Here is a 14,437-nt window from a genome sequence, read left to right as displayed (position 1 = left end):
AAGCCTTGGGAAGTAGGGCCTACTAATAGTTATACTTTATTCTCTTTATCGATCGAAAAGAATTGTTATTGGGCTCTTGAAACCCTCTCAAACACAACTTTTAATAAGATTTTTGCTTTCTCGTTTACTTCTTCTCATTAAAGAACCTTACAAGCACTTATGGTACACGAAGACTGCAGTGCCATATTTTTTTGCAAAGAAATAATTATGAGAGTACTTAAAGTGTGCAGGTCGACAATCAACTGAGGGGACCGCACCGTCCAAAGAAAACGATGAGCTCTCCTGCTGCTCACGAGTGTTTTCTGTGCACATCATTCTGTGCTAGCTCCAGAGGCGAGAGGCAGCCACGCATAACTTTCAAACTACGGTGTGAGTCTAAGTTCCACTGTACTGAACATGTGTTATGCTGGTATCCATTTCGTTTTACTTATCTGTTTGCATCATAGCAACTACACAAAATGCAGAGAAATGCCATACTCACTTTCAAAAACCGTATCGTTGAACATTTCCATACCACGATTGTAGTGATGGCGTGTTCATTAATGGAGATTCATTATGGTGAGGAAACTGCTAAGCAATATGGTGTAATTAATAATTATTTAACCAATGGGGACACTCTAACAATCATAGCATCAGATTAAAGCGCTTGGCCCCTCGCACGCCCTAATGTACCCACTTTTTTTAATATTACATTTCGCCGATGAAGTAGGTTTTATATAAATTTGATCAAAATCCTATTCAGTTAATAATACAGGACAGCTACACATACTAGCAATGCAACATGTGCTAGAATACACACCACTCACCATTCGTATGATACACAGGGCGTTCAGAAACAGTCTGAAAAGCTTATAAGGGCAGGTTGCGACGAGAAATAAAATATTCGATACTCTGCGCCGCTTCCGATTTATTTCTCGTTGAAGTTAGCCAATCAAGTAGTTGCCTGCACATTCAAGCACTTGCACGCTCTTAAACGCGGTAATGCACAGACATTTGTGGGTCCATGAGTTACCATTTGTGGCAATCCAAATTATCAGTCAGAAGTACCCTTTTTATAAGTGTTAAACTTAAGCTAGGTGGGCGAAAGTTATGTTTACGTCTACATCTACATCTACATAGATACTCCCCAAACCACCGTAAGGTGCATCACGGAGGGTACCCTGTGCCATTAGTAGTCATTTCCTTTCCTGTTCCACTCGCAAATAGAGCGAGTGAAAAATTACTATCTATATGCCTCCATATGAGCCTTAATTTCTCGTATCTTAGCTTCGTGATTCTTACACACAGTGTACGTTGGTGGCAGCAGAATCGTTCGGGAGTATAGAATATCGTCGACGTACTGCTGTGTTGTAAGGGTGTCGCGGATGATAACCAAAGGGGTCCTGCTATACAAGTGAAATGGCAACTAGACCATCATTCCTGGTTGTCAGACTGTACGATGGACGACCGTCAGGTTTGTATCCTACTGCTGTCCCGAGCGTCACCAGACACATCTTCACTGGTCAATGGGGCTCCGTTCAAAGTGGGACTCATCACTGAAGAAAATTCTGTTCCAGTGAATGAGAGCCCACGCTTGACAAGTAGGGATGATGGTCTGGGGTGCCATGTCATTCCACAGCAGGACCCCTTTGGTTGTCATCCGCGACCCCCTTAATGCACAGCAGTGCGTCGACGATGTTCTACCCTCCGTTTCGTTGCCGTTCATGGTAAGGCACCCTGGGCTTACACTACAGTGAAATAATGCTCACCTGCACCGCCGAGACTTTCTATTGCTCGTCTTCGTGCTCGTGGAACTTGGCCAGCAAGGCCGTCGGATCTCTCCCCAATTGACAATATTTGGGGCATTATGGTCAGGCCAGCTTGGTATTTTGACGATATAACGTGCCAATTGACAGAACTTTACATGATATCCGTCAGGAGAACATCCAACAACTCTTATCAAGCAATGGCAAGCCGAATAACTGCTTGTAAAAGGGGCGGAGGTGGACCAACGCGTAATTGACTTGTCAAATTTGTGAAGCTCTTTCTTTTGAAAGAATCATCCATTTTTTTCTGAATTCTAATCGTTTGTTTGTACATATACATCACATTTACCGATTTCGGTCCCCATTCGGATAATTCCTTTGTCGTGCGACGGATTTTTCTTTTTTTTTTCTTACAGCGTATTTTCGAGCCAGATTTATTTTTGCCATAGCCTCTATGGTCGCAACAGAACTGTCACACAGTTCTCGTCGGCTACTGGTTCTTTATAGTTACCTATCAGAGTTTATGAAAACAATTTTGCCTTCCTTCTAAAGATTCCCGTTCATCAAAAACTTTCGGTACGCTTTTGTAAGCCATATACCAGCCTGTTAAGATCCCAGTAGCGTGCTTCTTAATTCATTTGATGTCTAATTCCAAATGCTGAAGTAATAAGCTAGATATTATCGCAGTAGCATTTTGTATGCGATTTCATTTACAGATAGTGTATTTTTCCAGAAATCTTTCAACACACTTAACTGTTCCACACACCTTACCAAACACATATTTTGTGTGTTTCTTCCATTTCATATTGTTTGTTACTGTTGTTGTTGTGGTCTTCAGTCCTGAGACTGGTTTGATGCAGCTCTCTATGCTACTCTATCCTGTGCAAGCTTCTTCATCTCCCAGTACCTACTGCAACCTACATCCTTCTGAATATGCTTAGTGTATTCATCTCTTGGTCTCCCTCTACGATTTTTACCCTCCACGCTGCCCTCCAATGCTAAATTTGTGATCCCTTGATGCCTCAAAACATGTCCTACTAACCGATCCCTTCTTCTAGTCAAGTTGTGCCACAAACTTCTCTTCTCCCCAACCCTATTCAATACCTCCTCATTAGTTACGTGATCTACCCACCTTATCTTCAGCATTCTACTGTAGCACCACATTTCGAAAGCTTCTATTCTCTTCTTATCTCCACTAGTTATCGTCCATGTTTCACTTCCATACATGGCTACACTCCATACAAATACTTTCAGAAACGACTTCCTGACACTTAAATCTATACTCGATGTTAACAAATTTCTCTTCTTCAGAAACGATTTCGTTGCCATTGCCAGTCTACATTTTATATCCTCTCTACTTCGACCATCATCAATTATTTTACTCCCTAAATAGCAAAACTCCTTTACTACTTTAAGTGTCTCATTTCCTAATCTAATTCCCTCAGCATCAACCGATTTAATTTGACTACATTCCATGATCCTCGTTTTGCTTTTGTTGATGTTCATCTTATATCCTCCTTTCAAGACACTGTCCATTCCGTTCAACTGCTCTTCCAAGTCCTTTGCTGTCTCTGACAGAATTACAATGTCATCGGCGAACCTCAAAGTTTTTACTTCTTCTCCATGACTTTTAATACCTACTCCGAATTTTTCTTTTGTTTCCTTTACTGCTTGCTCAATATACAGATTGAATAACATCGGGGAGTGGCTACAACCCTGTCTCACTCCTTTCCCAACCACTGCTTCCCTTTCATGCCCCTCGACTCTTATAACTGCCATCTGGTTTCTGTACAAATTGTAAATAGCCTTTCGCTCCCTGTATTTTGCCCCTGCCACCTTCAGAATTTGAAAGAGAGTATTCCAATTAACATTGTCAAAAGCTTTCTCTAAGTCTACAAATGCTAGAAACGTAGGTTTGCCTTTCCTTAATCTTTCTTCTAAGATAAGTCGTAAGGTTAGTATTGCCTCACGTGTTTTAACATTTCTACGGAATCCAAACTGATCTTCCCCGAGGTCCGCTTCTACCAGTTTTTCCATTCGTCTGTAAAGAATTCGCGTTAGTATTTTACAGCTGTGACTTATTAAACTGATAGTTCGGTAATTTTCACATCTGTCAACACCTGCTTTCTTTGGGATTGGAATTATTATATTCTTCTTGAGTCTGAGGGTATTTCGCCTGTCTCATACATCTTGCTCACCAGATGGTAGAGTTTTGTCATGACTGGCTCTCCCAAGGCCATCAGTAGTTCTAATGGAATGTTGTCTACTCCCGGGGCCTTGTTTCGACTCAGGTCTTTCAGTGCTCTGTCAAACTCTTCACGCAGTATCTTATCTCCCATTTCGTCTTCATCTACATTCTCTTCCATTTCCATAATATTGTCCTCAAGTGCTTCGCCCTTGTATAAACCCTCGATATACTCCTTCCACCTTTCTGCCTTCCCTTCTTTGCTTAGAACTGGGTTGCCATCTGAGCTCTTGATATTCATACAAGTGGTTCTCTTCTCTCCAAAGGTCTCTTTAATTTTCCTGTAGGCAGTATCTATCTTACCCCTAGTGAGATAAGCTTCTATATCCTTACATTTGTCCTCTAGCCATCCCTGCTTAGCCATTTTGCACTTCCTGTCGATCTCATTTTTGAGACGTTTGTATTCCTTTTTGCCTGCTTCATTTACTGCATTTTTATATTTTCTCCTTTCATCAATTAAATTCAATATTTCTTCTGTTACCCAAGAATTTCTATTAGCCCTCGTCTTTTTACCTACTTGATCGTCTGCTGTCTTCACTACTTCATCCCTCAGAGCTACCCATTCTTCTTCTACTATATTTCTTTCCCCCATTCCTGTCAATTGTTCCCTTATGCTCTCCCTGAAACTCTGTACAACCTCTGGTTCTTTCAGTTTATCCAGGTCCCATCTCCTTAAATTCCCACCTTTTTGCAGTTTCTTCAGTTTCAATCTGCAGTTCATAACCAATAGATTGTGGTCAGAATCCACATCTGCCCCTGGAAATGTCTTACAATTTAAAATCTGGTTCCTAAATCTCTGTCTTACCATTATATAATCTGTCTGATACCTATTAGTATCTCCAGGATTCTTCCAGGTATACAACCTTCTTTTATGATTCTTGAACCAAGTGTTAGCTATGATTAAGTTATGCTCTGTGCAAAATTCTACAAGGCGGCTTCCTCTTTCATTTCTTCCCCCCAATCCATATTCAGCTACTATGTTTCCTTCTCTCCCTTTTCCTACTGACGAATTCCAGTCACCCATGACTATTAAATTTTCGTCTCCCTTCACTACCTGAATAATTTGTTTTATCTCGTCATACATTTCATCAATTTCTTCATCATCTGCAGAGCTAGTTGGCATATAAACTTGTACTACTGTAGTAGGCATGGGCTTTGTTTCTATCTTGGCCACAATAATGCGTTCACTATGCTGTTTGTAGTAGCTAACCCGCACTCTTATTTTTTTATTCATTATTAAACCTACTCCTGCATTACCCCTATTTGATTTTGTATTTATAACCCTGTAATCACCTGACCAAAAGTCTTGTTCCTCCTGCCACCGAACTTCACTAATTCCCACTATATCTAACTTTAACCTATCCATTTCCCTTTTTAAATTTTCTAACCTACCTGCCCGATTAAGGGATCTGACATTCCACGCTCCGATCCGTAGAATGCCAGTTTTCTTTCTCCTGATAACGACGTCCTCTTGAGTAGTCCCCGCCCGGAGATCCGAATGGGGGACTATTTTACCTCCGGAATATTTTACCCAAGAGGACGCCATCATCATTTAATCATACAGTAAAGCTGCATGCCCTCGGGAAAAATTACGGCTGTAGTTTCCCCTTGCTTTCAGCCGTTCGCAGTACCAGCACAGCAAGGCCGTTTTGGTTAATGTTACAAGGCCAGATCAGTCAATCATCCAGACTGTTGCCCCTGCAACTACTGAAAAGGCTGCTGCCCCTCTTCAGGAACCACACGTTTGTCTGGCCTCTCAACAGATACCCCTCCGTAGTGGTTGCACCTACGGTACGGCCATCTGTATCGCTGAGGCACGCAAGCCTCCCCACCAACGGCAAGATCCATGGTTCATGGGGGGTGTTTGTTACTATAACCCCTAAAATAAATTTAAAAAATGTGTTGTCCTCCATATGTTACACACTAATACCCTAATCGATTAGTGTGGTTTCTTTCTCGTTATAGAATAAGCATATGTTTGTTCACATTTCAAGAGGACTGGCATTCATCACAGCAAGCCTGAATATTGTCCAAGTTTTCCTGCATTCCCTTATGATCGTGCAACAACAGGACCTCTCTCTAGACTGTCTGATTGTGCTGCTGACCAAATATGACAAATCGTTTAAGCATATTGAGAAGTTTAGAGGTCTGATTACTTTCCCTTGGGACTATCGTTATAGTTGAACATTACCGGACCAGCATATCGAGGAGTTTAGAGGCCCTATTAGGTTACCTTGGGACTTTCGTTACTATTGAACGTTCACCGCCCAGTATGACGTACTGTGCCCAAAAAATAAAATAAATAAAGAGAAAAAGCTTTGAGCCGTTAGCACATCTGCTGAGACACTCCGTGTTACCGTCCACCTCCTATTTCGTGGCAAGTATCTCAGTGTTAACCGAACATGTGCAAAGAATCAACTCTTGTTTTATTGAGTTCTCCTCAACTGTGTTAGTTTCACAAGTTGGCCATAGTTTTTAGTAGAGATGGAACGTAATCTGCCTATTTTAAAAGGCCTCACAAGATAATGTCACATGGAATGAGATCAATACGAGTATATCTCAGCGCCAGATGCTAAGAGCCAGTTCTTTTCTCCCCATGCGACCTATCTATCTTTCAGGAAGGGATTGTTTAAAAAATACTCGAACAGCAGAGTGTCTCTGGGACGGAGCCTTATCCTTTTGAGGAAGGAAGTCTTACGGATCTTTGGTAAATTGAGGAAAAAGGGCTTGTTCAGAAAGTTTATATATGTTATTCAAGCTAACAATTCCCTCCCCAAAAAAGAATGGCTTATAAACTTTGCTTTGCAATAAGGCACAAACACAAGCTTTACTGATTCATCCCACAAAAGTTATAAGCTGTAGGACTTGTACAGCATACGGCTTCTCAAAAGACGCCACACAGCTGGTTGACATATTCTAGTTATCTACTAGTTCTGTTCTATGAATGCGTGGTGTCTGTTCTTTCGGACATGATGTAGCTGACAGTAGTGATCCCCTCTCTTTCCTTTACTTTCTTCCCTCCCCACCTTCAATTTACCTATAATGTATCACAGTTTCGGATTCTGCATTGTGTCTGTTCTTTCGGACATGTCCAAAACAACTGGCATCACACATTCACGTAACTACGCTTAGCTGGGCAATGGATCCTCCCTCTTCACTGTGGATGCACAAATACGTCCGACCTCTTGTGGGAATCTCAACGTAGTGAACATGGAGGAAATGGACAGGGACTGTGGATAGGTGGCACTCGATGGGGATGTGGATCGGCCGTAAGACGTGTCAATAAAACCCACGCAGTTGCGATAACGCTGTGTCGCTCATGGTGCGGTGATTAATGTATCTGCCTGGTAAGCAGTAAAACCCAGGGGCAAATCCTAGTCCAGTAACATTTTCACTCGTCGCCGCTGATTCCTCGTAATCCCCTAATGCAGCTGACAGCAGTGATCCCTTCCTTTCTCTTTCCTTTCTTCCCCTCTCTACCTTCAATTTACATATTAGTTCTGTTGGTTGACTTACTTCGGCTAACTTTTACTCAATTCGTCTCATGTCTTCATCTGATATACATGGTTGGCTCATATTTCGTTCTGTGCAAAAACACACAGTTTGTTGAAATTGCTTACATCAACGGCTCACGAATTTCTTCGTTGTTGGTTCAGTGCCAAATCGTAAACTAAATGCTCTCTGTGGTGAAACTGACAACTCACATCTTCCATACTAAAGATGCAGAAATCTTATGCTACGTTGAAACCATAAAATTCACAACCGATGCAAACTGGCTATTGGCACGAGCACTCTAGCAGTCATTTACACAACTTTCAGCACTCTAGCGGTGGCAAACGAAACTTTGGATCGTCTTCCTTCCAACGGCATGTAGATCATTCACATTCATTTCATATATTATAAAATAAAACATAATTAAATTGGGTCCACATGTTTAAGAATGTACTCGCTCGTGCCGACATGGGTGCTAGCAACCATACCTCTGAGCTTGGGAGTCGCGGCGTGTAGACGTTGAGGTAGAGGCAGTCTTCCTGCCCCGCCACGACGGGCTGCTCTAGGAAGTAGTTCTTCTGCGTGCACATAGGTGCCTCCACCGTCGCGTCGCGCACGCCCTGCCATGGCTCTGCTGGCACGGGCGCCTGCAACAATTTTACTTCTTACTTACTCGCATTTGGCCTGTTAGCAGGCGGACTTAGGTTGTTTGGCCACTGATTCAAAATACTTAATTGATATATAAGTAACGTTTGTAAGATAATACAGTGATTATGGGATGTCTGATATGATTCCGATGTTGTTCTCAGTTCTATGGTCTCTTGGGACGTCAGTGGTGTGGTCGCCTGGTAACGGTAGGAAAGTGGTTTCCAACAGAGTAAGATTGATTACGATTATATAAGAAGGTGAGTCAAGAAATAAGTTGCAAACGTCAGAATATTGTATACAGTTTTAAATTTCGTGCCTGCGTGATTACTGAAGGAGGCAGTACATGTCAGAAATAAGATAACTCTTACATAGTAATATGCAGTCAGAGGTTAGAGAACTACAACTTGTGCAAGACAGCAGGTGAGCAGACTAGAACAGTGTACAGAGAGAGAACTGTATTTCATGGAAATGTGTGCTTATTTGGTTCCACAAGTTACAGAAATACGGAAAAGATATATGAACAAGTAGAAACTCGTTGCCCTATTTGATGTCACAGTGGTGCCACAGTGTAACACATGGAAGAAACATCCTCAAAGATCGTCACGTGACACTCGATGATATGGTGTGCTCCCTAAATTATTGTGAAGTAATCGTGTACAAAATCATTGATTGTTCAGTGATTCAGTTTTGTGAACTTTGTACACATGGTGTCTCCCACCAGTTAACCTCAGAGCACAGATGGAACAGAATGGGCCTACCCATGAATTACACTAAAGATGGATACAGTTTCCTAATTCTGTACATAACAGGTGACACGGCTCTCTTCCCAAAGAGAATCAAGTTCTAAACTGTTCCGTTGCTATGCAGTGTCACAGTGACAGTGTTCCAGATCATGCAGGTTGCCGTTATCTGAAAATTCCATCATTGGGGTGGACCTGTCGATGACATATCCTACCACATCACTCTGTGGGAAGTGCAATATATTATATGCCACAAATCAGCTGGATCCCTGGTACCCTGTCAGCAGCTGTGTTTCTTGTAGATGATGACCTCTGGCCGTTAGGTGTGGGTCATATGGGGGCCATGACTCTCACCAAAGACCACTTTACTAAAACCGTTTATATTTTTACATATACCAATTTCCAAATTTCTTACATAATATTCAGGAAATAGTCTAAAATGGCTAGGTATTCTAGAAAATTATAAGTTACACAGTACAGTTTTGAGTTGCTCTCTTGCAGACTCGCCAGTTTCAGAGATCGTTCAAGTCAAGAAAAGATTCAAATTCACAGGCTGTCTGTACCTACTGACAAAAAAATGCAATGCAGTTTGTGAGCCACCAGGTAAAATGACCAAACCACAGGAAGTAAAATATAGCAAAACAGAAAGGGAACGGCCATCCACTGAGAAAAAAACATAAGTAGTTGGTGAAGCGAGTACTGGCCCACTTTGCATTGTTGCCAGATTTCTGATGACATCATCCAACATTGCCAGATTTCTCCTGCACTCATCTCCCCACCCCTCTGTCATCACAGTCGATCTGTACCAATTGCTATAAGCGCAAAATGACAGGTAATTCAAAAACTGGCAGAAAATCCTCTAAGCACAATTTTGCTAAATGTAAAATATCAGAAAATTTAAAGTTCCAAGTTGGTAGGCGTAGCCCAATTGCCCTAAGTATAAAACCCAAGACAGTGTACACAGAACACGTCCTTCTAGATTTTCCCCAGCCCTCTGACATCAGAATCCAAGATGGCCACTTGTCAAATCCAAGATGACATGGTTGCCAGGTCATTTGTCCGAAGAATACAGTGCAAGTACCCAGTTGTGCTAAGTGTAAAATGGGGGGGGGGGGGGGTTGCATTAAAAAATCCGTTTGTCTTATCTATGAATCCACTTGTTCTATGCTCAGATGAAACAGTTTCTCACATCTAGAAACTATTTTATTTACTAAAAGGAACGCTAGTCACATTAGGAACGGCAGCAGAGCTAAGAGCTTTTGCTGACGCCACCCAAGGGGACGGTGCATCCTGACAACCATCACTAGGGCACATGTCAATAGTTGCCTGCGGGCTGCTGCTGCCAGCCAGGTACGCTAAATGCAGCCACCACAACGTGCCTCACAGCCATCCAGTGGGAAACTGCATGCTGAACAATACCCATGTGTGCTGCTGTCGCTCACCCAATGCCTCAAACAGAAAGACATCACTGGAGTATCGATGGCAACCCATCCTGAGACCAATCGCAAAAGCACACAATGCACCACTGCAATGTGAAAGTAATAATATATATACTGCCAATAAAGAACGATTCAGTTATCAATAAACTGTCAAAGAGTTAACACTGCCAACATGAAGCATCAGCCTACATAATCATCATGGAAGTATCTCTCTCTCTCTTGTGTGTGTGTGTGTGTGTGTGTGTGTGTGTGTGTGTGTGTGTGTGTGTGTGTGTGTGTGTGTGTATATGTGTGTATGTGTGCGTTTGTGTGAGCGCGTGCGCATTGTTTTCAGATTTTTTTATTTCCAGATGAAGCAGTGGTATAGCCTCTGGCAAAGCTGGCACGTACCAATATTCAGTACTTCATTTAGTTGAAATTCAAGCCAAAGTAAATCTGTCAGCATTGTAACGATGTCATATCAAAATTTTACCCAGTTGTGATATTTGAGCACTCAAGATATGCATTGTTGTAGTAAAGTGATATTATCCACATCAGAGTAGTGTCAGTTGTGTAATAACTCAGTGGGTATCGTGGGCATGCTTGCTTGCAACAATCAAACCTTTACATTGTTACTAGGCAATCACAAATCAGTGCAGGCGACTTCCCATGAATAATTAAATTTTTCAATGGTCAGAGACCACTCATATGCAGAAGAAGATTCAGTTATCAATAAACTGTCAAAGAGTTAACACTGCCAGATTTTAATGTATCCTAATTGTAGCTAGCAGCATACATTATGTGTATTTTCATACACACATACAACAGTGCGCGGTGCACACTCGACAAGGGTTATGCTGGCAGCCATAACTAAAGAGCTTTTATGAAAATTTATGGACCAATTTAATGGAACTATCATGACAAACACTGCATGCCACGGAGGAAAATGTGGCTTAATATTTCGACATGTGCTTCACATTAATAATAGTATGAGTGTAGCACACGAGCTCTGATGATATAGTTTTGTTCATATTTGAGCATGTGCAGTCGACAAAAAAAAAAAAAAAAAAAAACTGTTTGCATGAGAAAAGTATAAAACCCACATTGGGCATTCTCAGTGTGTACGGCCGTATCACAAATTTCGCTCTGTTAATGAGGCTATGTTGGGTTATAGCTGCAACATATTACCATGCCAGTGATACACACTGCACGTAGCATTGGAAATGAACACAATTTTAACATTATACACAGAAGTATAATATATCAACCTTGGTCGTGAAATACGTAATTATCTTGAGCAGCAGCACTGGATTTCGTCTGAAGCTCGTGTGTGGTGGTGTCACTGTGGAGTTAGGTCACAGTCGAAGTGCCTGATCATCAGACAGTGAGTCAGAGTTTGGGACTGCATCCTACCAATACTCCTTATGTCCCTGTCGTAGTAGTTGCCAACTGCCTTTCGGTAGTAGCTATCTTGTCTTGATGAGTAGAAGACTGGGGCGTATTAATTGTAGTCTTTTAAGAAAACTACTGAAGCCTGAGCTAGCATAAACTCTGTCACAGAGCTCACAAAATTTTAAACACAATACATCGGGGTTACTTTAAGGGCATTCGTTTTATAGGAATGAGAGCGTATTACAGTCTTGTGGAGTAAAAGATGTTAGATCAGATTTCTAGCAAAATATTGTCTTTCACAAAGTTCGTATTTCAAATGTAGAAGAGAGTAAGCAAAGCTATTAAATATTCAGTTCTTTCACGCGAATGAAACTGGTATTTATATATTTCCTTTCAAGTTATGTACTCAAATGTACGTGACAGGCTCACCAGTAGTACATTCGGAAACATTAAAATTCATAATGAGATTTTCACTCTGCAGCGGAGTGTGCGCTGATATGAAACTTCCTGGCAGATTAAAACTGTGTGCCCGACCGAGACTCGAACTCGGGACCTTTGCCTTTCGCGGGGAAGTGCTCTACCATCTGAGCTACCGAAGCACGACTCACGCCCGGTACTCACAGCTTTACTTCTGCCAGTACCTCGTCTCCTACCTTCCAAACTTTACAGAAGCTCTCCTGCGGACCTTGCAGAACTAGCACTCCTGAAAGAAAGGATACAGCGGAGACATGGCTTAGCCACAGCCTGGGGGATGTTTCCAGAATGAGATTTTCACTCTGTAGCGGAGTGTGCGCTGATATGAAACTTCCTGGCAGATTAAAACTGTGTGCCCGACCGAGACTCGAACTCGGGACCTTTGCCTTTCGCGGGCAAGTGCTCTACCATCTGAGCTACCGAAGCACGACTCACTATTCTCAATTTTGAAAACAATCAGGTCAAAATTAAGTTGCCGAAGAGAAAGTTTTCTCTGCGTGCATGAAAACTGTTCACAGATGTAACAGACAGAACGGGAAACCATACACACAGAAAAAAAAATCATTAAAAAGAAACTGAATGAGAAAAGAAGATTATTTAACGATGATCTCATAAATGTTGGTTTGGAAATAAAACTACGAATATGCCGGGAAAAATAGGTTCAAGTATTCAGCTTAATGAGTCTGAGTAAGACGTCTGAACTCCATCAGATGGATAAAATCCGGTTGGATGTGTGTAATGATATAAAAGAAATAAATACGTACGAAACGGCACGATCTTTCAACCGACAGAACAAGCGTATAATATGGGATTCCAACGGAAATTACGGTTCGTTTCTCCATAATTTTAAAGGAAAATAGAACTCAGTAAATTCGGTGGTCCAAACCAACATTTATGAGATCATCAAGTGTTGGACAGGGTAAGGAAGAGAATATTATTATTTTAGGTCGATACTAAGTGTTTCTTTGACTGTCTCATGTTAGGACACCATTTATTTCTATTTCGATTCAAGTTGACTTGTTCGTCTTTTTTACAAATTTATTTGTTTTGCCTGTCAAACAGCACGAATTCTATAAATCAAAGCTTAAATACATGATTTGACATGGATTTCAAATTAACAGACATACAGTTATATCGAATGTTGTGATATAAAGTGATATAATGGGAGACAAGGAGGATGAAATAGGCTAGTGTGAAGCCCATCTGTCACTGGTATCAACTACTTGTCTCATCCGACAAGGCATGAAGGCAGTCTGCTTCTGGAAATAGGACTCATTACTTGCGAGAGTCTTCCATGTTAGGTCACACAGTTGGTCAGGTGTGTGTGAGACTGGAGTTGAACGGTGTAAGTTCATGTGGCACTTCATTTTGGCCCACAAATTTTCAATGTGATTCAGGTCCTACTCCCAAACAGGCCATCTGATCAGAGCGACTTCTGTGTGTTGCAAAAACCATTGCTAAACGACTCGACTCACATTAAGCAGTGAATGGTACCACTGGAAATGGATCGCACTAGCGGGATAGTTCATCCTCATCCTCAGTAGCGTAGTATCCTTCATGATGTGCATGTACTAATCCTTGGCAAGTTGACCATAAATTCGATGAAGTATCCCTGCCCTATCTGATGATACTAATCTCCTACCATGAGACTGTAGTGTAGGCAGCACGTTAATGTTGCACCACGTACTTTGGATGATAACGTGTTCAGGTTGGACTTTGGACTATCACTGGGCCTTTATTCACTTATTAACTCGTCTGAAAAGACTATGTGGTGCCAGTTAGATCTACATTCAATCCATCGAAGACTTGCATACATAGTCTGTGATCATCTGAGAGTTCCTTTTTACTAACAGCCCCATGGGCTCTGAGGCCATTATCCCATAAGTGGTTGTGAATAGTTTGTGATCATCCATGGAAACTGGTTTCATTCTTGACTGTGCAGCATTTAAAAACAGACACGGCATACGACTGTCAACTAACACCTTGTATTGCTGAGGTGTCAACACCTCTGCTAAGCCGGATCCACAAATCCAGCCAGTTATCCCTGTCTCATGCTACAGCTTTATCCACTTTCGTGCACAGTGTGGTTGAACGTCACACCTGGCTGCCCCTTCAGATGTACTGAAATCATTATACTGGATGAGTGGCAGGACGCAATCTCTCATAGCTACATATGCTAAGACATCCTAGCACTAAATGACTGTTTGTCATATAACCATCTGTGACACAGTGCGTTATCACGTTCGGCATACCTCAGCTACGTTTGTGTTTCACTTGCTGCAC

The 14,437-nt window shown here is 41.7% G+C and overlaps 1 protein-coding gene across 3 annotated transcripts in view; it reads right to left on the bottom strand.

Moving 5' to 3' along the window:
• The window catches only part of LOC126260823 (juvenile hormone esterase-like), a 553,778-nt gene that overhangs the window by 332,671 nt on the left and 206,670 nt on the right, over positions 1–14,437 (bottom strand). For all 3 annotated transcript variants that reach the window (XM_049958207.1, XM_049958210.1, XM_049958208.1), the window contains exon 3: positions 7,971–8,129. In XM_049958207.1, coding sequence (XP_049814164.1) covers positions 7,971–8,129 — 159 coding nt within the window. The remainder of the gene's footprint in view (positions 1–7,970; positions 8,130–14,437) is intronic.

This window comes from Schistocerca nitens, chromosome 5, assembly GCF_023898315.1.
Source record: "Schistocerca nitens isolate TAMUIC-IGC-003100 chromosome 5, iqSchNite1.1, whole genome shotgun sequence".
Classification (NCBI taxonomy): domain Eukaryota; kingdom Metazoa; phylum Arthropoda; class Insecta; order Orthoptera; family Acrididae; genus Schistocerca; species Schistocerca nitens.
This window is presented reverse-complemented; position numbering and strand designations above follow the sequence as displayed.